At 38.4% G+C, this 26,505-nt stretch overlaps 1 protein-coding gene across 1 annotated transcript; it reads right to left on the bottom strand.

Moving 5' to 3' along the window:
- Nucleotides 1–874: 874 nt before the first annotated feature.
- Nucleotides 875–26,107, bottom strand: CUL4B (cullin 4B). Its single transcript, XM_036401959.1, has 20 exons — nt 24,948–26,107; nt 22,190–22,305; nt 17,633–17,736; nt 16,654–16,723; nt 16,095–16,168; nt 14,940–15,102; nt 14,750–14,839; nt 14,396–14,478; nt 13,296–13,363; nt 12,101–12,219; nt 11,108–11,300; nt 9,938–10,042; nt 9,530–9,640; nt 8,672–8,757; nt 8,029–8,136; nt 7,666–7,779; nt 6,636–6,741; nt 6,389–6,561; nt 5,704–5,856; nt 875–4,586 (listed from the first exon to the last, which is right to left on the bottom strand). Exons 1-20 carry the CDS (start codon nt 25,477–25,479, stop codon nt 4,491–4,493), a joined length of 2,664 nt encoding a protein of 887 aa, XP_036257852.1. The 5' UTR covers nt 25,480–26,107; the 3' UTR covers nt 875–4,490.
- Between the last annotated feature and the right edge of the window lie 398 nt (nt 26,108–26,505).

Here is a 26,505-nt window from a genome sequence, read left to right as displayed (position 1 = left end):
GGAGAAAGTACAGTGGCATATATTGCACCTCACACAGGAAAAGGAATGAAAGAATTTACTGCTCCGGTTTTTTTGTTTTTCTCAGAGTAGACAGATAACCTGTCAGTCTCCAAGCAATAATCTGTTCCTGTAGGACTTTTTTTTTTTTTTTGTTGAAGAATGTAGGAAATATTCTCCTTAAGGAGAAAGTGTTGGTGGAAAAACCCTCCCGTGCATTTAGATACCTCCAGGCTGTAAGACAGGAAGGAAGCAGCTGAGCAAGATTGGTGGCAGATGCTTCCCAGACGCATCTAAACCCACCTGCCTCAGGCCTTTGTGTGGTTCCAGCAGTGCAGGGAACTGCCAGCCTTCCCAGAACAGCTCACAGGATCAGCTCCTGCTCTGCTGCAGCTATCCCAGTTTCCAGGATTAAAATAGAAAATCCAAAACACTCCATCTCCTCCCTCCACCAAGTCCTCAGAGCTCCTAAGCTGGGAAGGGCCAGGCTGGACACAGCCCTTCTGCTCAGATTTAACCCAGCTGCTCAGGGCAAAGGAGAAAAATCAAGAAATGGCCAATTCGCCATTCTTAATATGAGAAGCAAATTCTGTATTTTGGAGAATGAGGGAACGCTCTGTCCTTCACGCTTCAATAATCATTCCAGAGTCATTAAAATAATGATAAAGTGGGAGACAAGGAATAGTCACAGCATATTCACTTGCCTCCTTCAGGAGCAACAAGGCACCACCTCTGGTGTTTTTGTGTAATTCTGCCACTTGTACACATTCTAATTCCAATTCAGGGTCTATGAGGATGCTTATTTCCTTCCCCTCCAAGAACCATAGAAGACTTAGCAAAAAACCCAAAATAATAAAAATTCAGGAATGGAAGCCACTTAGAAAACTCAAGGGATTTTAATGACTGAATGAATAAAGAACTACTTATTATATTTAAGTAGCAAACAAGTATTTTGCTATCAAAGCACAAGCTAAAGAATTTAAAGAAGCCATAAACATTAGTAAGCCCAACATACAGAACTTGGAGTAAGAAGGCATTTTACACACAAGAGTTTATCAACACAAAACTGTTTAATATTTATTAAATGACACAAAATACCTAGATAACAGACTCACTCTCTGAAAGGACATGTATTTACATTATTTACCAACTTAAGAAAGACTCTCTGTACCCATATCAGACTTATGAAACATAAAAAAGGTTTTGCTGCTTTTTGCATCGAAGGATGCAACGGTGATACATGCCCTGTTTGCAAGTCTGCATAAACTATAAGTTTTTGATGCTGTGAAAAAGCACATTTTCATATTCTGGTAGCTGAGGGAAGAGGCTTCTGAAAAGTAACAGGGTTAGTTTTTCCCCCCCACTCCAGACACACTCTCAAGACTGTTATACAAAAAGTATATTACATTTTTGAATGCTGCTGTACTCTTACAATTTTAGTGTAACGTTTCAAAGAAAATGTTCTTCCTACTATATGAGAGCACTAAAAAAAGAGTGGTATTTGAACATTTTTTTAGATGCACTTTTTTTTTTGTTTTAAAAGAAAGCATTAGGGCAAGTGATATGTCTAGGAAAAAATGAAAGGCTGACAAAAAAAAAAAAAAGCTGAGACCAAAATATGAAGAACAGCTAAAGCAACTTAACAATTTGCTAGGGTTTGTTTTTTTTTTTTTTTTATTAACTATTTACTTTGGCACCTTTGTGTAAACTATAGAACAAAACAACGTTTACAACACATTTGCAATTACAGCATTTAAACAAAATGGTCACTTTTGAAACCAGCCAAGACAAAAAAATAGTCCATTTATGGGTATAAAGATTAAAAAACCTAAAATATATATTTCTAAGAATAAACTGCAATTTCTTATGAACAAGGTGCTATAAACTGCATGCAAGAGTCAAGATTAAAAATGTGTGGCCAAAAGACAAGCTGTGTTCTAGCCAGATGAGTTGTGGTCCAAGCCCATTTCAGTTTTTTCTTACAGAGATATATATGGCTCAAGAAGCAGGCACATGATCCCAGCAAGAATTTGCGGAGTTGTACGACGACAAATCTTGGCTGCAGCTTTGTCATGAACCAGGAATGAGCCAGACCTTAGCAGAAGAGATGAACAAGTTCTTGGGGAAAACCCACGAAGCTACAAGGAGAAGCCTTCTCCCCTCCCCTCGCTCACCCCTCTCCTGGTCTGGCCAGGGTTCTCAAAGTCCATTCTTTGGGTTGCTTTAACTGGATTGAGCTTAGGGTCTGCCTCAGATTGTGAATTCTGATGAGATTTCAGGACATTTTCTGTATAATATTTTCTGCATTAGACAGGATAAAAATGAAATAAACCTACAGTCCTTTGCAGTTTGTTTGAGTGAATGTGACACTTGTGTAATGAGGGAGGGTTTTGCCACAATGGGTGTTCACACGTGTAGTGGTGTAGATTTATATGCTACAACAGACTGAATGGAACCAGCTCAATGCATCAGCTCCTGTCTCCCAAAGAGTTAAGTCTTATGCTTCTTCTCCATTTCTCTTTAAAAGGAATCTTTTATTGGCTGAAGATACAAAACACATACAAGAAAAGGAACATTGAATGCAAAACACAGAAGTTTTTTTTATGGTGGGAGGCATTCTTTCCTCCCCAGTGGATCTCAATTTGAGCTAGTACTTGAAGATTTGCAGGAGGAGTCTCCAAGGTTCTTCCCACATAACTCTACTGTCAGTATTTGTCTCACAGAGGCAGGGGTGGCCCTGGATGTCTACCAGTGGTTATGCTGCAATAGTGTCAAGGGGCAAGGCAGATTTTCTGCAGATCACACAGAGCTGTATGATGGTTAGTTGAGGGTGACTGCAAATAATTTAGTAGGGAAAAAAGCACCCACATTTGTTTAATCTGTCAGCTGAGGACTGCATACAAAAGAGCCTGAGAGAAAACATGGCTGGAGAATATATGGAATTAAACAGCAGATAAAAAAAAGCACTAAGGATGGGATGTGTCAGATAGAAAACACACACACACTCTCACATGCACACCCCTGAATGTGGGATCACAGTGATAGAAGTTAGAGTCAGAGAGAGCTAAGTTACACTGCCACTAAACAAAAGTAACATCTTGCTTTCAAGAGATATCTGGTATTCCCCAGGACTATCAGTGCCTGAAAGAGGATGAGGTTTTTCATTGTGCTCTGCAACACAGCTGATCATAGGTACAAAGCCTGGCTGGGTAAGGAAGAACTGGTACGTGGAGGAGTTCCTTTTCTGCTGACGTCTTTTTTTTTTCCATATATTCCTGGTACATGCTGCTATAAGCAATAAAAAATGTATTTTGTTGAAACAAAGCTCTACATTCAAGTGACTTACTCTCCCATGTCTTATAAAGATGCAAAGAATGCTCTCTGGTCATCTAAGAAAATATATTTTAGATGCCTTGTAGCAATACTTAACTTACTATATGAGAGGTAGGCTTCTGGGTTCTAGGAGGCCTGCTAGGCTCTAGGGCTGAGTTCTTAAAGCTTTAAGTTAAAGCAATCCAAAGCAGGGCAGTCTTAGAAGAGCTGCCCTGTCTAAACCTTGAGGTTAGTTCAAGTTTAGAATGTTGCAAAGCAAAACAAGTATTAAAATCCACTTGCAATTTTTGTTCTTACAGCTTTACCACAGTAACAGTGTGGCTTTTCATCTGTTAATAGATTATCTTTATTCTAGAGTATTGCTGCCAAGAGGTGAAGGCCTCCTCTACCCATGACTAGTAAAAACTGTCACTTCTTCCATTATGGCTGTTTTATGCTTAAAATTCCAAAGGTGAACACCAAGTCTCATAGGCAAGCCATATAAATCTAATCTGAACTTGTTTTGTTGTAGCAGTTATTTAAGAATGGTGTTTGTATATACAGTATATATGCCCACACTGCAAACTTTATACATCCTTTTATAATGGCACCATTTTGTCTTAATTGCAACCAAGAATATTTGCCATTAGATCAGCAATAAGCATAGCTTGGCTTATTCCCCATTTTCCCCCATCAAGAGAAACAAATCCAAGTGTGGGCATCAACCAAACCAATGGTATGTATAACTGAAATGCATTCTGTACAGTAAATTAAAAGTTTGCATGCAGTTTAAGCATTTTAAAGGCTATTTTCTTATATTAATGAACCTTCTGTTTCCATTTAAAGATGTGAAAGATATCTGTCATATATCAAGGGACTCCTCTTCAGACCCAGAGACAAATGGAATCAGAAAGACCAGGTACTTTCTTTCAGCTTTCTGCACATCTTACTAAATAACATGCAAAGAGTTCAACAGCATTCTTCTTAAAATGTAAATATTACTCTTTAAATGGGCATGTTAACCACTGAAAGAAGTCCACTCTACTATACTTTTCCATTACACTGCTTTCATTCAATCATCGGTAGTATAAAAAGTCAATTAATGGGATCAAGAGGCTACTTTATCCACTGGCAACTGTGTAGGACACCAAGTGTGCAGTAAAACAAAGGCCAACATATGTTTATGCAATATAGTTGTACTGATTCGGGTTTTCTTTATCTCTTTCCATGTAGTCCCTGTCAATCAAGGATTCTATTCTCTTCTTAAGGTCAGCAGGCTGTAAAACAAAGCACATGTCAGCATTATTACTTTGCAGTCAATGCTTCTTGGTTCTTTTCTTTCCACTTGAGCCAAATATCTATATTGTTTGATATGGCTGAGGAAACAGAAATCCCACTTAAAATCCTTTAAAGTATCAGAGCTTCTAAAGTCTGCAATGTATAACTGATAGAAGAGAAAGTTACAAAGTTAGCTATCACCTGCAGCTAAACAGATTTTTACAGGAAGGGAAGATACTTGCTGCTGTTTGAACTGAACTCTAAATAAGTGCAGTTTGTGCATCATGTACCAAAGTGTTTCTATTTTGGACTTTTAGCCAGTAAAAGTACAAGTTTCATTTCCTCTTGAAGCAAATGAGTTGTGCAATAGTTTGTGTGCCCTGTGATTTTGTTGGGGGAGGAACTTTATAAAAATGCCTCATGATAACAAGTGAGGAAAATTATTTAAATGATCTGCTATAATCTTACACAGCCCAACTGCAATTTATGTAATACTTACAGACCTGCAGGCACTCAACATGGTAATACAATGGAATTAAATAGCAGGATCTTTTGTTTTACAATTCCACTGATAGAAAGCACCATATATTTGAATTCCAACAATGCATCACTGTCTGTTTGAAATCCCATTTCCATTTGTACACAATAAGCCAGTCATTTTATATCTCAACTGTGGGCTTCTTCAGCTTTGAGACATTCACCAATTTTACTTTTATTCCTATACATGTGAGTATATATATTAACCAGTATAATCCATCCAGAAAAACCACTGTACTTCAAAAGCATCAACCAAGTTAAGATTGCAACACAGAATTGGTTTTGAGATCTGAAGCATTTTCTCCTTTGCCCAAGAGTACCTTGCCAGAACACTGCAAACAGTGGAACAGCCTACAAGGAGAGCCAGCTGCTCCCTTACTGCTAACAAACTTCAGGGCTGAAATCCTTTGGAAATAGATTTTAGTAACAACTGGCACTTTAAAACCTCCTGAAAGTGACTATTTGCCCTTTCTAATACTAAAAAGATGCATATTTTAGAAGCACTGTTCAACTGAGGCCAGGCCAGGGAAGATAAAAAGAACTGATAGAGTTTTAGAAGTATTAAAATCAGCACAGCACCTTGACTGGGAATTTCAGCTGGTTGTAGACCTCTGACACGAGCAGGTTGTGACTCAGCGTCTTGCGCATCTTCATGATCCGCACAATGGCGGCGTCAATCTGGTACTGCCGGTCCTGGAACACCCTCTCTGTAGTGCTTGCCTGTTCCTCCACCTGAAGGACCCATTCAGAACAGCTTTAATGACAACACCAGCACTGTCAAAACAATTCTTTCAGTCTCCAAGACAATTCTCAGTGCAAGACAGCGAAATGCCTGCTGTCAAATATCTGACATAAAACCTATACAAATACGAAGACTGATTGTCTATTGAAAAACACACTTGTACCAAGATTTAAACTTTTGCTCAGATTTTACATTGGACAGCTGTCAGAGAAACAAGTCCACAGTGAATTTTCCATGTTCACAAATGGTCAGTAAAGCTCCATGGAATGATAAAGGATGAAAAGAGCATTTCAGAATTGGAACTCTAACCTTACTTAGAGACATCCAGCATCACTGGTGTCTTAGTACAGAGGCACACATTTAAATCACTGTTAGGTATGTGCTGTCATCCAAATTACACGTGTAACTCTGACAGAGATATCAGTATGTACATGACAACCAGGAGGAAAAAAGCTTGTAAAAGGGCAGGCAACAAATTCTTAACCCAAGGATCTAAACCCCAGAGATTAAAAAAAAATATACCGTTTCTTTCATCTGAATTTGGTTGATTTTTATCCTGAAGAGCTTATGTCTGAAATCATCATTACATGTGAATTTATCACCATCTTCCACATCTTTGCCTTTGGGGCTTTTAGTCAGTACTCTGGCTTTGCCACAAGCCAGAGATTGAAGTGTCCTTCTCAGCTCTCCATCCTCTAAAGCAGAAACAAGTTGTTTAGGTTTTTTTAGTAAGAACACTTGGAAGTACTTGGCTGTTTTTGATACCAACCTATCCCAGTGGCTTGCTTTATCTCCTCTAAACTGAACTCCTCTCCTTCATTAAACATGAGCAGCACCAGTGTCTGGAACAGGGAGACCTGAAGTTCTTTTTTGCCCTGTCACAAGGGAAATAAACAGACATCACTAGGCTGTTTTTTCTGGGGGGTGGAGGGAAAGGAATGAGGGGAACATGAGAAACAAGTCACTCTTGAATGTCAGTTATTTCACTAACAGGGTGTTATTTTATTCACTTGAGAATATGGAAGAATAGAAGGTACTGGTCACTTGTATTTACTGTGAAATGCAGCACAAGCTTGAGGCCACAAGGCTGGACTATTCTATCAGTGACATAACTCACCCAAGACATGCATCAGATGACTTAAAGCACTGAGTGCTTAAAATTACAATTTGGAAGGCCTTTAAGTCAAAATCTAACACAAACATTAGTTTAAGGAACACAGTGTAAAGAACCATAGAATCTTTGAAACAACCAAGTTTGATAATACTTGTTTTACCATTAACTTTTTCTGAAAATTGTTGTGGTAAGCATTGCTATTTCATGAGAATCTTGTGTCCATGAAGAAATGCTGAAGGGGAATAACTGGAAACCCTTTAAAAACAGTTGTGTTCTTGTACAATCCAGAAATTTTTTGTATTTCAGTACTGAAAAGCTTACTGTGAAGATGTTTAATGCTATCAGATGAAGTAAGGCCATTGAAGAAGCATGGCCTCCTTTTTTTTTTCTCCCTACTATAAAAATGAGGGCAGTTTTTAATTTGGAGCTAAAGCCAGTGGATATTTTCCCCAACAGGTTTTTCTTTCCCCACCAATACAGAAATTGAGTGAATTTTCTTAGACATTAACACATCTGTTTCAGAAACTACCAATATCTGGAAAAGATAGCAGGAGGTTAAAAGTAATTGCAGAAACAGTGTTAAGTTTTCCATCACAGCACAAAAAAGCTTCCCCATACATCCCTAAGGTACAACCCAGACTTGCAATCAACAACACAACAGGAGCAATAGAAACAATAGACTCACCTCTTTAAATTCTGCTTTTAGCACACAGTGTCCTAGTGTTGACTGCCACTGAAGTTTCCTACCACTGTGTTTTCCTAAATAAAAGGTCTTGAAAATCTCCTGCAGTTTTACCATCTAAAGAAAGAAAAATCCCAAAACACTGAAACACAATTTCTACTTTAAAAGCATCCTTCCCTCCTCCACAATCAATTAAGCCTTAAATCAAGGCTTAGAATGATAAAGGGAATTGCAAGAAAACAAATTTCATTTTAAAAAGATAGTTCTTGCATTTCCTTCTCTATGCATATTGAAAACCAAGTGTCAGTGGACCCCAAGATGCATTTCTGACAGGCCAATAGTTGTATAACCCATGAAGTTCATTACCTCTGGGGGCAGGTGGACCTCCATAGGCACATAGGTTGGCCAGTAACCCATAGTCAGAATATTCACTGTTAGTTCAATGTTGCCAGGGACATTCTGATTTTGCATATACTGCAAAGAGAAACAAAATAAATTGAAATAGAGCTATGTTAATTATACATATTTCAGGTAGAACTGAAAAGTTAGAACAGGGATTGCAAGAGCAGAGAAGACAAGTGACCACACGAAGTGTTTGCTGTATAAACTGCAAGTTACATACAAGAAAATGCAGGTAAGAACAAGCACTTTTCTGAAGTTCAAAAGACACTTCCACAGAGGAAGAAAACAGCAATTGTAGTGTTTTAGCAGACTGAGGTGAAGATCTAATTAAGTGTGAATAGAGGAAAGAATGTTAAAAACTGTTTGTAATCAAAACATTACAAAATCACCAGAACTAAATGTGCAAAAACTTCCAAACCAGGCACCAGAATACAGTGGTGTTAAAATGTTTTGTAAGTTTACAATTCTCTTATTGTTGTGGGTTGTTTGTTTGTTTGAAGAAGCTTGTCTCCTTGTGGAGAAGCTTCCTTCCTTGTAAAGGAAAAACCTTTAATAAATTCAGTAATATTTTCAAAAGCACAGACAAGACAGGGCTTTCCCTCAGTACCTGTTTGAATTGTATCATTATGTCTTTTGAAAGCTCCATATCTTTAAACATTCCTTCAAGTTTGCTGGTGAAAGCAGCTCCACATTCTATAAAAGAGAAAATATAAATATAAGAAATTAATCTGTTTATTTTCAACACCTCAGAGTACTTATTCTCAGTGCCAGAATGTACTTCTAAGCAAGATGACGTTTTCCACCAGATTTTCTTACATAAAGACCTGGATTCTAATTAAGGAACAGAATAAGGTTACAAAGAAGAAAAAGGAAGATGTTTTGATGTGGTAGCTATTTTGCAACCCAGTTGTTTTACCACATGGACCTGACTGTTCATCCTTTTACTATGGTGGCCACTGGTCACACAGATGAAATTCTAATCCCTATCAGCTGCCTTTCAAACTGTGTCCTGATGGCAGAATTAGATCAAGCTCTAAAAATCTCACCCTTACCACCCAAAGGCTCCATCCAATGAAACAATGAAGACCAGACTAGAGAAGAACTAGCTGGCAGTGAATAACAACTGGAAGTCATCTTTTCTCTGAGCACATCACTGATTTAATCAGCAGGGAACCTCAACTCTATCCCACAGGCTAAGATACACTGTGCACTTTAAAGTTCCTGGGTTTTGGCTTTTCCTGTTATGATTACAAAACTAAAAACAAATGAATCTCCTCAAAACCCACCAGTCATTCAGGACCTGCACGGTGGCTTTTGCCCTCATGGAAAGGGGAAATATCAACAGTGCTTCTGTGAAAGCTTGTTAAAAATACTACTTTTAAAAAAGAGCTGATGGATAGAAATGATAGATAGATAGATAGATAGATAGATAGATAGATAGATAGATAGATAGATAGATATTTACCATGTTTGAGTTTTGAAAGCATAGATTTTTCAGCATCTACTGATGCACTCTTCCCAACTAATAGTCTCTTTGCTAGATCTTTTTTATAAAAGGCCTCAAAGACATCTTTTCCTGTAAGAGATGAGATTTGAAAGTGAACACAAAGCACTGCTGGTTTTAAACAAACATTACCTACAACAGACCCGATTCAAAGCTCAGAAAAACAAAAAGGGCCTTCATATGAAGATCTCCACAGGTTTTGTTATTTGCAATTTGACAGGCAAAGTAGTTAAACAGCACTACACCAACAAAACACATCCACAGAGAACAAACACCTGAAAATGTAACCAGATTGTAAAAATAATTTCAAAGTACCTTCATGTTACTGGATAAACAACTGTATCCCCACCAAAAAAGTCCAATACTTACCATATATGAATCTAAATATGATCATAATTTTATCCAGCATTTTTTCAAGTTCTTCATCAGTAGCTTCTTTGTTGCCTGCACGAAGCTTTGAATCTACATATTTAGCTAAAAGAGTGTTGAAGAATAGAGTTTAGCACATGCTTAATATCACAGTGAAACAAAACCTCTAAATCTAACATTATGAAATCTTGAAAATGGAAAGGATCCTGAAATCACTGTCTATCAGCCTCATAATAGCTACCTTGATACTTTTTCATAGAGGTTATAAAGTTATACAAACATTACAGCCTAGTATCTTTTTTCAGATAAGCAATGACTGCATCTTAACTAAAAAACATTTTGTCTATGGAAAAAAATCTTGGTTTATGTTGTGATCTCAAAGTAGAGTCACTGCTGTTGCAGATTGACATGGCTGTAATAGAAACAAAAAAATCAGATAAAAATATGTAAATCAGTTATTTAAATGTGTTGACTATACTGCTGAATTTCTCTAGCATATCATTATTTTGTTTTAATTTCCAGTTTCAATCGAACTAGATTGTTTGTTTTAATTTCAAATGGGCTGGTAAGCACATTACAGTTAGGGAATTAATATAAAAAAGGAGGGCAGAAATCATCAGTCCACAAGCCTAACAGCACAACCAATTGCAAAGCAGGTTTTTATTTACTTATTATTCATTGTGTGGGGAAATGATTCCAATGCAGAGTATCAGGAATGTAATGCACAAATCTGTAAGTAACATTCTTTGCAAACCAGAGACTCTGTCCACACACCATGAGAGTTTCAGTGCATCCTCAGCTCTCTTCCCTTCATGTATTAAAGCCCTGACAGCCCTGTGCACACATGCTGGTGGCACAGTTATGTAAGCTTCTGAAAAATTCTAATTATTAGCAGTATTCTCATGTCTGGACACCAGCCAATTGCTGGAATGCCCAAATTCTGATATTCTGCCCTTTTTTTTATAGCCTAGCCAGTTAAGTGATGACCAGATTGCTTTTAATGTTTGATGCTACCCTCCCAAACAATCCCTTGCATCAGGTGGCACAGCAGATCCCCAGGCTGATGTGCACTGTGCATGTATTAACACAAAATTCCAGCATATCCCATCTGTAAGTGCATCAGCAACTCAGCACCCAAATTCTCACAGGAAAGAAATTGAAGAAAAATACCTATGAGTTCAGCTGGCTTATTTGGTCTTTTGTTAATGAATGTTTCAAAGGCTTCTTTCATGGCATTTACAAACTTCTCATTCTTGAGAAAGCAAACATCAATAATATGGTCAACTTTGTCTTTAAAATCAAGAAGTTCTTGGACCATGGTTTTGTCTTTTTCAGGATTAATTACTATGGTGCTACCAAATGCCTGCAAAATAAAACATATCTTTCAATTAGCCTGAATAATTAATTTAAATGACAAGAGTTCTAAAATCTTAAGTTACCTTTGTAATGTGTTGTTTCTGGTACTCATATTATTCCAGTAACAGCAAAAGTATTACTTTATTATGTATTACTGTATTATGAAGTATTTACAATATAATCATCCCTAGGCCTTGCATATTGATTCAAAACCAACTGATGAAAAAGTGAATGGATTCAGAACTTCTGTCTAAAGAAATTAAGTTTTGCATGACAAAATTAACACATCGTTTTTAATCATCTATATCCTCAGCTTTTACATAGGTAATGCTCCCACTAAACTGAGTTTTATTTTATAGTACTCTTCCTTCACAACAACCAAATTTTCTGTGGCATTTTTCACTGAGAAATAAAATGAATCATCCTAACTGATATTCAAGTGCTTTTTGTACCTCATCTGGTTGGTAACTTAAACAACCACTCATTCTCACAGGAAATTTTATTAGGAAGAACAAACATTCTGCCATTACCCAAATAACTACTGAAGAAATATGGCTGTCCCAAACTAACTAAAAGCAAGATTATAAAATTCAAATGTATTTGGAACTGAATATTCACTGTTTTCTTCAAGAGAGCTAGAACAGTTATTGTACCTTTCCTGGGATGTTTCAAAAGCTGTCTATTAAATACATAAGCAAATATCTTCAATTTTTAGAAAAATGCAATAGTTTAGAGATGACTCAGGTATGTGTGTATAAACCCCAGTGATACAGCAGTGGTATCTGTTCCAGAGCTCTAGAACAGTACCTTTATGTATTCAATCCAGTGCTGCAAGAGAACCTGTACTCCACCTCTCACACGACTGAATAACTGATAGAGAAGAGACAGGTCCTGAATTCGGTTTTCATCAAGAAGGTGATTTAGACCTGCAAATGGGAGAATTTCAATAGAAATTAAAACCAGAGTAACCCAAAGAAAGCACAGCTTATTACCACAGTGAGGCCTCTTCAAAACTAGTTTTTTTAATCAAACCATTAGTAGTGGTGGTTTTTGGGTTTTTATTTTATTTTAAAGTACCTAATTTAACAGTGAAACACGAAATATCTGGCTGAAACCTTAAGAATCTTATTACTGCACATGATTTTATTGCACTTAGGATACATGTACTTTATATAACAACCTTATCACTACATCTTTGCTTACTGCTTTACTATTCCCTAAAGACTTGAAAAGTTTACACTGTACTGATCAGCAGGAAAAATTCCTTGGCAAGACAGCTCTGAGTTTCAACTCCAGCTGTAAAATAAATCTTACAGATGCCTGAAGGCAATCAGCTTCAAAAAATATCTTCACCATTCAGTTTTTCACTTTCTGGAGACAGTCTGATGCTCTAGAGCAAGGTTCAAATGGGTAAACATTGATACTCCACTCAATGAAGAGTTTGTTACACATTTGCAGGAAGATGCTCACATACCTGCTTCATTCAGAATCTGGCTACTAAGGACCTGATTGTTTATTATTCAACTCTTGCTGCATCTGTTTCTATTTCCAGAGTATCTCTGAGATCACCAGAGGGTCACTTGACTCCACAGAGACTATTGTAGAACTGAGGCAATCTATTCCACAGCTCAAATTATACTACATTTTTAAAATAAGCTGCTTTTTGTCAGCAGCAAGTACTCAGTATCTCCCTTTTCTGTTACAGCCATAATTCAAAGTGTACTCCTTTCTTTACCTCCAAGACTTCAAAATGCCACTCAATACATTGAGCTTGAGTCTCCTGTTCTAATTTTCCTTTTGCTTTGCTGTGTTATCAGAAGACAGCACAGTGTCCCCTTATCTGCAACCAGAATGGCCAGTGCTATTTTGGGCACTGAGGAGCAAAGGGAGTTAAGGAATGGTGCAGCTTGTCCTCCCCCAGCAACCATGGCTTTCTTTCAGCACAGGAGCTGAAAGCCCCAAAGCAGTAATTAGAAACATTTCCATAAAGAAGAAAGATTACCTTTCTGAAGAATGGCTGTTAAATGTTCACCTAGAAGTTGCTTTTCTACAGTAGCAATTAGTGGCTTCCTACAGAAGAAATGTTTAGAATTACTTTTCTTTTTTCCATTACTGAAAGTTTTAAATCCTTCTTTTGAGATTATGTTAATTACATTATCATTGGGAGTGCTCTAATTATCTGTGGCCAAAGACCTAAAATGATTATACACATTTATCCTTTTTCTCCCCAGTAAACAATATTTTCTTCTGTTTGTTGACTAATGATTTTAATTCACACAATAAGCCTGCTGTACATGACCTGCAGGCAGCTGGACAATGATTCCATCAGTTAAGAAGTTGGGGAGAATTCATCCAATAATGTGCCCAATCCTGTGTTGTGGGAGGACATTCATGTCTTGGGAGACAAACCAAGGACAGATCTCAAGTCAAGAGGTATTAAAACAAAACAGGGAATTGGCCACTAATACTGGTGTGGAAGAAGAAAGCCACTGAACAAGCTAAATGCTTTTAACAGCTGAAAGAGGAAGGAAATCAAAATGTATGACAGCAGCAATAAAACACCTCTCTCTCAGAAAGGTTTTGATATCAGTGACCTACATTTTCTCTCAGACACAACAGCTGTAGCTTTATGTTAGAAGGCCTCCACCTGACTGTGTTGGAGGAAATCCTGCTTCTAAGTACAAAAGATTGGAGAATGACATTATTTAAAAATTTCCCAGACTCAACATGCAAATTTTTGCAAATATTCAGAGGCTTTAGCTTAAGAATATTCTATGCCAAGTCTTATCTTTTTCAGGTAGGACAACAGTTGACTAATTACATTTGACCAGGAAAGAGACATCTGGGCTGGGAGAGGCAGCCTATTCTTCTTCATGCAAATACTTAACAACATTTATGCCAAAATAACAGTGACTTAGAAGAAGAAAATGCTATTAGCTGTGTGAGCCAAGACAGTGCTTCATTGTAAACATGGAACCGTGGGAAGTGAAAAGCATTTGATGGTCAGTCAATAACAGAAATAAATTGCAGATACTTAAATGGCCCTCAGCAGAAGAGGAGCCAAACAGCTCATACCACCAGGCAAAGAGAAACTGCACTTACTGTGTGCTCTGATCTAAGTAAGTGATTATTCTGTCTGCTTCTTCTTCCAAGCGCTTGTTGACATGGTGAAGATATTCTGGAACCTGAAAATGCCAGAGTAGTTTTGTATGTTAAAGAAAACAAACAACAAGAAGGGAAAAAGAGACAGTACTGGTCTGACAGAAGTAGCAGCTCCAGTTTTAGTCAAAAATCATTGGCACTGTGACTGAAGGCAACTGCACGTGCATTTCCTTTTTCAGAATACTAAAAACAAAGGTCTCATTACTGCCTTGTACACTGAGGCAGCAGAGTATTTCTACTCCCTGACAGTGCTTTGGCAATAGGCACAACAAACACTGCAAACATCCCAAATACCTCTCGCTCCTGCATAAGCCTCTGTCCCTCTGCTGCATACAGGCGATTGGTCTCTTCCAAGAATCTGTGTTCGAAAGAGTCCTGATAAATCTGGGGAAACAACATGACACAAACCCAGGGTAAAGCTTACTGAGCACCAAGTAAGAATTTGAGCTATTTACTGGTTTAAAGGTGAAACAGGTGTACTCACCTGCAAGTCAGAAAGCATGCTCAGAAGGCTTCGCAGTAAACTCCTGTCGATAGCCTCACCATTTCTTTCCCTCTCAATCAGCAGCAGAATGCCATCAATGGTTTTGTTCTGAACCTTCTGATCACTGATTATATGAGTTCTGAACAATTCTAGTCCCATATCCCTACAAAGAAAGCAAAGACTGTTCAATAAATGGTTTAAGAATAAATCCCAGATATCTCTTATTAAAACATGATCTAAATCTAATAAAGAGGCCAATACCAGCATTCTTCCAATTCCTCATTCCTCTGCCTCCAAATCACTCAAGATGAACAAATATATGAACACTAGAATAAACCATGACACTGCACCACCATGAAGCTACACATTTTAAGCACCAATGCAAAATAGCCATGTAACTTTTGCAACATCCTTATTTTTCAGTTGGTTGACAGGATGTTGGAACACCAACCTTCATGAGAAAAGAAAAATATCATCCTGGGTTCCAATTCCATGGTTATGGTGCTGGACAATATCCCTTTTTTGTCCATCACTTACTCATCTCTAATTCTTAGGCACAGCTTAGAAGAACTCAGTGATGTGACAGACAAGGATCTCTGCAATGACCATCCCAGTTAAAACTTTCCATGAATTTGAAACTATGGGTACGGTCACGCTTAGGAAAAGTCAGGCCCTCCATCAACCTCTTCCAAAGTAATTCAGGCACCAAAGAACAGTAAGGCAAATACTAATTATTAATAATAAGAGGAGCAGAAGTTGAGGTCCAAAAAAGCATATCTTGCTTCTATTTTAAATAACTCTTTCCAACTTGAAATACTGTGCCTGCTAAGGCAGTTACTGGGCACCCCAAACCCTTGCACTTCAGTTGTGGACCAGATCCCTTCCTTTAACTGCACAAACTGGAGGCTGATATCTACTTCACTGAAATTTGGGATCACAGCTGTTCCAGAACAATCCTATAATTTATGGCAAGTAAATTAAAAACCTCTTTGCAACAAGCACTCATGCATTCACCATGTAATTTAAAGGTCACTATGAGGCTTATATTTAAAAAAATCCATCTGAAAATCAGCAAGATATAAGCAATAGTTGAAACACATCCCCAAATAATTTTATTTCTGCCCCCCCAAATAATTTAATTCTTTGTGCCCTTACCAAATAGATGGCAGCATTGAATTCTGAAGGACATAAGTTCGATCCAAGAACAGAAAGATACTTCTAATCATAATCTGTCACGAGAAGGAATAAAACAGCCACAATCATTTTACTCTTGAAACTGAAGAGCAACACCAATTATGCTCAACAACAACTAGAAATCCCACCAGTTGGTTTCAGGCAGTGCTTTCTTGGATGCTGTTGATTTATTTAACATCTTCTGCCAATCCCTGCAAGGTGATCAATGTGACACTTTGCATATTTCTGTATTACAGAGCAGCTCCTTTAAAAATAGGTATAAAGGAGAAAGGTTTGCATAAAACTGACAATGAGAAATTAGGGTGTCTTTGTGTCCAAGATCAGACCCATATGCCAGGAAACACACTACAGGCAAGTTATTTTCAAGGCTTGATTTCTAACAAACTAGATACAGCTGTATATCACAAAGAAACCTTACATAAATTTAAGACATTTCAGAAGTTTGAAAAAAAAAAAAAAATCAAAGTTAAGCAAAACAGGCTGACAAAGCAACTGGCTTTCCTTAAAAAGATAAACTTACCATTTGTCTGCAGTGATCTTGCCAACATTTGTCTATTTTCTTTAGAAAAAGGACACTATCCAATGAATCCGTGAAGAAATCATTAAGAAAATCAAGATTAATAGATGGTGTAAACAATGAAATGAACCAACTTTATTATTTTTTAAAGACACTTAGCAGGGAGCACAACAAACTCACCTACTCTCAGAAAGAACTACCAGGTAATTCCTGGCAACACATTTATTTTTATTTTTAATGAGAGTCTTTGTGTTAATAATGAGAAATCAAAATTATCTGAACAAATTAAAAAAATTATCTAAATAATTTTGAATATTTTGTTTAATCCCCATCCCTGGGGAATGGAACAAACATACATATCCCCATACCTCAAAACCCAATAGTACCCAATACATGTAAGGGCTTACCACTACAATGTAATTTCAGCTCATGTTAAGAGTTAACATTAAGAAATAAATTCTATCCTTCAAATTCATCTTTTATTCAGCTAACTGTATAGTTCTGGTACTAATTAATATCCACTTAACAGGACGTCAACCTGATGCAACTCCAAATTTCTGAAAATAAAACATCCTGATCCTCAAAACCTGACATGCTGCCAGATCACCATTATTTTTCCAAAAAACCCAACAGTTATTTGTTGGAAGACTTTTAATTTTATCTAACCTTGGCAAGTTCAATATGAAAAAGGCAGACATGATAGAGCCAATAAAGGCTTTTTAAGCCTTGCTGCAAATCTAACACAGATTTCTGTAAGATGTCAAAGCATTTCAAAAATACCAGTGAAGTTTTGTCAGAAATTTCTCAGTGGTTACAAGCATAAAGGAACAAGTAGTGTTCTCCTAGGTCCCACAAAGAAATAAAAGCAAAACCAATTACACAAAGCCAAGGAATTCAGATTATCATGGCCTAATGTCAAAGAAATCACTACATACTTGCAGGTAAAACAATTTTGGCTTGTCAACAGCTAAGAAAAGGATATTCTCTGAATTGGTGAATTTGTGCTTTAATGTGGTCTTCGCAGATCTGCCTCAATTGTTTGTACAAATTTGCAGAGATCTTGTAGGAGCAGAGATTTTCAACAGCCTGAAGTAAAGAGAAAGAGAAACAAACAAATCTTGCTATATTCTTACATGTGGTTTTACAAGAAAGGAGGACATCCCTTCCCAGAAAAGAATTCTGCTTCTCCCAGCTTTTAACCCAGTTAACTGCTGCATACAAACACCAGAGACAGACATGGCACTGCAATGTAACAGGAGATAAAGGCAGGCTGTGCCCTGAACAGCTCACAGACCATCAATTTAGCTGCAGTGTCAGTCTCTCCCATGGAACTGCAGGACTGGCATCTCTAAAATCAAGGATGGTACTTTAATATCTTCCAGTAGCTGGGTTTCATACCTCAAAGCAGTCACTTAAGGTATAATTTTATTAACTGCTGTGCTCTGCAAGTCACACTGATATTAGTGGAAAAGCACTGCCAGATTAATTTCCTTTTGCAGTCCTTTCCTTGATTAAGCTTCCCTCATCCCCAAAAGTACATATGTATACATATGTTATCTATCTTATCTATCCTTCCACCAACTCCCTGCCTGAGTAAGTTTAATTATAATCCTGAATATTAGTAGCATGACTACATTTAAAGAGACAATCCCAGATTTCTAGATCTCATCAAGTATTAGAAGAATTACCACTGTGCTCACAGTAAGAAATGAAAAGAAGTTTAATGGGGCCATGTCTTGGAGACTGATCAAGAAAACAATCATTCTTAAGTCCATTAGTGTATCTCAAGACTTCTAAAATTCAAACCCATTGTCCAGAATTCAAAAGCAACTAAACAACTTTAACTCTTTGCAGGCTGGTGAAACACACAGTAAGAGATTATTCTGTAAAACACCTGTAGAAGCTAGAGGAAAAGCATACTTGATTTTCAATTAATGCTTTGTGCTATTATTTACTTATTGGAAAAGATTTCAGTTGCTAGTACAACCATCTCCTTGGGAAAAAAAGGACTGGAAGGTAAAGTTTGCTTCCCAGCACCTGCAGGCAACCATGGAGGGACAGCACAGCTCAGACATAGAGCAGCTCTATGTCATTACCCCAGAATATTTCCCAACAGTCCAAATGGAAGCACAGTGAGCAGACACCACTGAAAGCACAGCAACAATCCAAACAGCTAAACAAGAGTTCTTGGGTTCATCCCAGAATACCAATAGGAATGACTCTGAGTGCAAGTGCACTACATCTAATACTGGCTCTAGCATACAGAGGAGTTAAAAAAACCCCAACCAAACACAAACCAAACCTTCATGAAAACCAAAACCCCACAACAAAACCATCCCACACAATAACCACAAAACTCCCCAAACCTGCATGAGCTTAGTATCAGGAGTAAACAGGTATAGCAAGAGAGTGAAAGTGCCAATTAACCAAAACAGGTCTGAATGAAGAAATAAGGAAAGCCAGAATTAACACCCAAGTATACACATCTTAATGTTTGGAAACAGCAACAGGTTTGACTCAGCCTCAACACTTAAGAAACACCAAACATAGAATAAAGTGATAGGAAAATGTGTTCTATAGCTCACTGGTCAGAGGAGAATATGAGCACTGCTCAACTCTATCCTCCTATTGGACAAGCAGGATCAGGCAGCAAACCAGGATATAACCTGATACTTAATTCAGTACACCAAGGGGATGGAAAACACTGAGCTTGAAGAGCCTGATTAGAAATTCAGCAAGTGCCATCTTCCTAGGCTTCTTCATTTCTTCCACTTTGGAGAAGCCAACTGAGAGCTGGGAGGGATGTTTTGGATGGAACTTGCCTGTTACCTGCAGAACCAGCACTACTCTGCCTTCAACCCACCAGCTCAGGACACCAGCAGCCTCTGTCCTGGACTTCTGGTCAGCTCACCCCAACACTGTTACAACTGCTGCTATCAAACAAGTACTGCTGCTCTAAATCCTTAAAAGAATTAGCTTCTGCACTGTAGATGGACAAATGCATACAATTAACTCTGAGGGAGATAAGCATGTATTAACATACACCTACTTTTATGGAGTGTTCACATAAAGCTCAGCTTTTACATTTGTCTACCAGAAATTCCAAAGTGTTAAACATGGCTGCTAGGATTGGGTATTTGAACAAAGTACAAAACTTCTGCATATTTGTTGATGACATATACAGAAATGCTTTAATTTTTAAGAGATTAACCCCCTACTGCAATATTATGCTTTGCTTAATTACTAGTGCTAGACAATACTGATTGTATCTAAAATGTATCAACATCAACACATGTGAAAACTTTAGGGCCACTAGTTCACAAAATTATCCTGTTCTGAATTAGTGGAAAAAATGCTTCTGTTAAGGGAATCTCACCTAATGATGGTGAGAAAATCTGAAGAGCCCTACTTCCTTTGTGTAACATATGCAGTAAGATGTGGTTTTCTGGTTTTCTTTGGGTTTTTTTTGGTTGTTTTTTTTCCCCTTTTAACTGCAGCATCCACACCTGGGTGTCTGTGGTACGGAAAAAGAACTGAACACAACTCTGATGAGAGAAAATCAGAACTTTCTTGAAGTACTTGAATCTGATTGATTAAAAAAAATAGCTATGTATCAGGTACCAAAGATAATATAAGGAAAATTATTCTATGAAAGAAGCATTCAATTCTGTAGTACTTCAGCTACTCCAAGATGGGAATAATTTTGTTTGCTGAGGGAGAACAAAGCAAGTAAGAAGCTTGGGTCCTGCAAAGAAATAAAGCTTCAAAATGTTTGCCTAGTGGGATTTTTCTAGCAGAGACAAGAGTTAAACCAAAAGCAAGAAGTTTAACTCCATTAAAAAAATAATTATCCTCTTCTGAGGTGCACAGCAGAACTTTTGCAGACTCTTTTCTAATTCCCCTCTATGATGGATAATGGTGTCTGCCAAGGCATATTTGGGATCAGATCCTTTTACCAAGCAGCTGTTCAGAAATGACATTAGTTTAGTTAGCATCTAAAAACACTAGTGATTCCTATTACTATTTTTAAATCAAGACATTTATTTTTAGATTTATATTTAAAAAAATCATACTTCATTGCACTCTATTTCACTGAGAAGTATTTAAGTAATAACAATGTTGAAACACTGAGATTTAAAACAAAAAAAGCTTATTTTTTGTTTTCTGGTCACAAGTAATATTAAATTAAGCTTGTGGTAAGATTGAGCAAAAATTTAAGCAACACTGTTAAACAGAAGCAAGTATTTCAATAGAACTCTGTATTTTTTAACAATTTTGGATAGCCTTCAAGCTCTTAATTAACAGTTATTTGCCCCATTAGTCTAGAGTAAGAAATTTACACTACCACCCAGTACGATTGGTTGTAATTTGCTATCACTTGCACCAAGTTTTGCAAAAATAACAATACTATCTATTATTCTGACAAACTGTTAAAAACAGTTTTTTTAGTTAATTAATTGAACATTTCAAAAGACTATAGTAATCTTAAGAATGTTGTGGACTGAGGAAAAGCAATTAATTCTTCCTTAAATCTGTCCCCAAGCCTTGTACAAACAGGATTTTTGCCTCATATACAAAATGCAGCTTTTGTTGAAAAGGGGAGGGCAGGGGAAGAAGAGACACTAAAAAGAAGTGGTGAGAAGGCTATATACACACACAGAGGAACAAATTAAACAACTAACCAGGTAATAAAGGCTTTAGAAGAAGAGGAAAAAGTTCAAGTGCTTCTTAATGCCCAGCTAAAGCAGCACCACTGCTATGCTGCTAAAACTGCAAGTGACGTTAGTAGGGAAAAGGTAAGCAGGGGAAATCTCCCCAGCACACTCAGCTGAAAAAGCAGAAGTGGAGCTTATAAAAAACATTAGGAAATGCAGTTCAATCTGATCACTTCCTAAAGTATTTAAGAAAACACAATCAGAGTTGTTGCTGGCAATAAAGTTGGATTCTCAATTGTTAGAATAGAATGAATGCTAGAATGACTGAAAATTACAATCAAACCAAAATAATACAATTCATGAAGGAAAAATGGTGTTCTATTTACCTACTAGAAGCCAATAGAAAGTTTCAGGTTTTGAGTGATTTGTGATACTTGATTGTGAACAGATACTTTCTTCAGAAAAGAAATTGTATTTTATTGTAAATCACCTTATTCTTAAACACCAATATTTGAGGATTTAATCTTTAGCAGATTAACCTCTTAATCTTTAGCAGATAAACACCATAACCCCTAAAAAGAAAAGGGAATATAGCTCCTTGCCTTTGTTAATTCTCATCAACTGCTGCAAGGGAAACTATACCTTGGGTTTTGTTGAGACAAGTAAAAAAAACAAAACAGAACATGAGTTTGATGCTAGGTCTTGTGAAATTCTAACTCACGACTGAAAAATGAAGAAACTATTTGGTGACAAGTTTTTCAATGACAAAAGCAGCTACCAAGCAAAATGCCATATTCTTACCACCATATCAAGTGTTTTAAGCAAAAACATCTGAGAACAAAACAGAAAAGCCCTAACCCATTACTTTTATTTAATGCACTTACCTGATAGAGCTCTTCTAAATTGTACTTAATTGAAGTACTGTTCTGGATAGCTTCTACAGCTTCTTTCAGTTTTTGCCAGGTTTCATCTGTGTAGTTTTCAGGCAATTTGGGTTTATCTTTAAAATAAATTATATAATGTTTGAGAATGTATTTAAATAAAGCAGAACTTTTAACAGAAATTAAAAGGATGTAGCTTTGAGGGGAAAGAGGTATGGGCTGATGGTCCAGCTTTTAATTTATACTTACATGGAAAGAAAGCATTTGTGTAAAAGCAGTATCTTATTCACATTTGAAAGAGTAACATATTGAAGAAACTCAGCATTGCTCTTGATATACACACCACAGCACTTGTAGCCCAAACAGTATCTGTGGTTTACAAAAATCACAATCCTGGGCCTGAGCAGCTCAAGAAGGGCTAAAAGCAGCAAGAATGATCTATACCTTCCTTAAACTCTCATTACTAGGACAGCAGAGCCAAAAGAAAGGAACATCAAAGGCAAAAATGATGCATTAAAAGATACACAGTTGTGTGTATCTCAGTTTTTTATTTACTGCCCATTAATTCTGCTCCGTATTACCAGTTGGAAAGAACTCCTCAAGAAACACTCATGGAAACACTGTAATTATTGTACAGGCTTTATGGTCCCAAGGAAAACCTTCCAATTTTAAAGGAATCCATTTATGTCTCTCTTGGGTTTGGCCAGTGGATATTTTTTAGAGCTAAGCCTCTTTTAATGTTCAAACAGCTCCAGATCTGACCCTCTCAGTTATTTTTTCTGTCTCTTTTCTCGAGATGTCCCTGCTCTGCAGCACCTTCAGCAAGACCACAGCATTTACAACATGCTAAGATATTCCCCAAGTCACATCCTCAGAATATAAGGACTATTCAAAAATGTTATATTATTGTAACTACCTAAAGTGACCATTTTTCTTCTAATAAGGACATTCCTAAATGGAGAAGACAGAAGAAGAAAATCTGAGGAGGAAGATGACACATGCACATTCATGCTACCAACAGGTGAAACTGGCCCAGAGTTTATACTCTATTAAAATTGACTTTTACACACCTAAAAGTAAAAAACAAATTTTAAAGCTTTATGATTTCCTTAGAAATAACTAACAGAGAGAAGTAATTATTTTGTTCTTCCAAGCATTTCCCTACAATTTTGGCAATATCCCAACATTAGCTGCCTGATCTGGATCTGACCATGGACTTGCCTATTTTCACTAGCAGCTCCTGACTATGCTGCTCAGCAGGCAACACCAAGGTTATGGATTTTAGGAAGCTATTTAACTTGTAAAGGATATTATTGCTATCACACTAAGATAAAGACAAAAATCTTAAGATCATTATTCAGTTTAGTATCGGTGAGTAAATAAAAAGCAAGGCTGTCAGAATACCAAGACATCCCTTTTAAGCAAGGTTCAAATACCAATTCATAAGCAGTGATGATCACAGCACCATGCAATCCATGACATTTAACAGGTATTTTAAAGGTGAGAAGTTAACTTCCCTTAAAGATAACAGTGCACAAGCAACTGAAGAGCAGCCTATAATGCATCATAGGTTTCTATTTTAAAATAATCAGTCAAATGATATGATGATGCTTTGATGGGCAGAGAACATTTTTGAGAATTGGAACCTTAAAGCAAAGAGTTACACTGTGATCATGACAAAACATTACAGTGGGTCCTAATCCTTACCTAATGCAATATGTCTACAGAACATTTCTGTCAATCGTGTATTTAAAAATTAATTTTAATTTCGGTAATATCTTTTACCCCTCCACAAACCAATACACATGAGGAGAAAGAAGCAACCCAAGAAAGCAAGGTAGTAGACTATTGTGGAAGACAGCAAGCAGGAAATAAAAAAAGCCCATGACAGCCTCATCGTTATAGAAAAAAAAAAATGGCAGCATTGGAGCTAAGCTTTCTGCCTACCTATTTGTATTTTTATTTACTAGAAAATGAAGCAGCATCACATCAGAAAAGTTTAATTTCTCTACCTTGGTCTCTAGTAACACTACTCAAAAATCTCGGACACTTGTTTGGAGAGAATTTATAAAATAATGTAAATTTATAAAGTAAGAGTAAGCTAAGACAGAGAAAAGATACTACAGTTAAAAATTACAGCGAGGACATTATAAGGAAAAAACTCTGCAAAAATTTGAACTACCTACTTTAAAGGCAAGTGGGGAAACCAGAAAGGAAATCCACCATAATAGCCCGATAATCACCTTAGTTTCAACATTTAAAACTAAGCACAGGCAGATTATCCTATAAACAGACAACAGGGATAGAGACAAGGCATGCCGATTCAAGGCCAATTAAAAAAAAATCCACATTCTATGCAAAGACTTATCATAAATTGGACTAAAATATACACTAAGTTCTGAATCAGGATTACTAGAAAAGGGGTATCAAATGTTAAAAGTTTAAACAAAGGCGATTTACACACTTAGGCAGTAAAACCTTACACCTAACATGCAAATTAAGACCTTCTCAAGAGACAGAGTGAAGGGAGTCTGGAAAATAATTCCGAGCAGCAAAGTGTAGCCCAGGATGTGTACATGACCAGACAAGCACACACCAGAAATCATGATTCCCCTTTACATAAGTATAGAAATGTTCACCACAGAAAAGCAATTCCCACAAAACCTGGGGCTATTTGAAAGGAACCGGTTTCCAGGCTGAAAACAAAACACAAAGTCGAGTGTCAGATCCCCACAGGTTGTGACAAATTATGGCCTGTTACCTTTAAAGTTCTTGATCACTAATTTCTTGGCAGAGCCAGGTTTACTGTTGGCGAAACTGGAAACAGTAGAGGAGGCAGCTTTGGTCAGGCCATTTGCATGGTGCCCCACAGCCACTGACGAAATTAAAAGGCTTTTATTTTTAAGCTGTTGCTGGTGCTGCTGCTGAGAAGAGGCAGCAGGAGAGGAGGAGGAAGAAGACTCTTCAGCCATCTTCACATCGAGTCCAATAAAATCCACGGAGTCCTCAAAGCGCAGCTTCTTCTGGAGGTGATGGTTGGAGGAAGCAACCCCTGAGGAGGAGCACGAGGAAGTGGTGATGACAGAGGAAGATGATGAGGAGGTGTTTTTGGAAGGAGAAGAGGTGCAGGAGGAAATGGAATCAAATTCTTCTTTTTCGGAATTACTGTTGCTGCTGTTATTTAACTTTCTCTTCTTGCAGGAGGAGCTGCTGCTAGTGTTACCATCAGTGGCAGGTCTGACCTCCTGGGCTGCAGCTGGGGGGTTGGGGGAAGAGAAACCTGTGGGAAACATGAACACACAGAAGTGAACAGGCTGAGGGGCATCAAATCCTTGTGGTGTGACAAAGAGAGGGGGAGAGTTTTAGAGTCAGTCTCTGTTTGCTGTCTCTGGGGGGGGGCTTTCAACTCCTCCTTCTCATCAGCGGAGTCCTTCCGTATTCCTTCTCCTTCGCGTTCTTCTTTATCGGAGCAATCACTTTATCTCCTCTTCCCCTTTTCTTTATTACTTTGGTTCTTCTCGTAGTTTGTCGTTGCCTTTCTGCTTTTACTCCTTTCCCAGCGGAGCGTTTCCCTTCCTGCCTCTCGCCGCCCACCAGTTCCTTTCAATTCTCCTCTCCAGCCGCAGAATTCCCCACGGAAAGCCGCCCGCTGCCCCGGCTTCTCCTTGCGCTCCCCTCCTGCTCCGGCCGCCTCGTCTCCGCAGAGCAGCAGCGGGGAGGGCTGAGCGCGGCTCTCTCTCGCCTCGGCTCCAGCCCCTCGCCCCACACGGCTCCCGCTCCGCCCCGCGGCCGCTCCGCTCGGGCCCCGCTCCCCCCTCTCCGCCTGTGCCCGCGCTCCCTGAGGGGGGACGGCCCGGCCGGGTTGTTATTGTCACTGCACGGCAGAGGGAGCGCAAAAATGGCGGCGCATCCGCCCGCCGTGCATGACGGGGCGCGGCGCACGGAAGCGCTGCCGGGAAGCGCTGGGACCGCCCCGGGATCCTCCCCGGGACCCGCCCCCGGCCCGCCGGCGCCCTCGGCCCCACCGGAACTGATCGTGGCTCCGTGCCCCCCGCGCCGGCGTGCGGCCGCCCCCTGGGGCGGGAGTTCCGTACCGGGGAGTTGGGTCCCGCCCTGTCTCACCGGGCCCGTCCCGTCCCCGCCTCAGGCTCGCCGCAGGCTCCGGCCGCGCTCCGTGCGGTGCACGGCGGCGTTCGCAGCAGCTCGTTCCCCCGGAGCCTGCGGCTTAGGCCGAGGCCTGTTAGCTTGGTTTGGAAATGATTTTTCTTACACTCATTTATAAACAGTAATTTAGCGTCAGCTTTTTGATATGATTTTAA

Source organism: Molothrus ater, chromosome 14 (genome assembly GCF_012460135.2).
Source record: "Molothrus ater isolate BHLD 08-10-18 breed brown headed cowbird chromosome 14, BPBGC_Mater_1.1, whole genome shotgun sequence".
Lineage (NCBI taxonomy): Eukaryota > Metazoa > Chordata > Aves > Passeriformes > Icteridae > Molothrus > Molothrus ater.
This window is presented reverse-complemented; position numbering and strand designations above follow the sequence as displayed.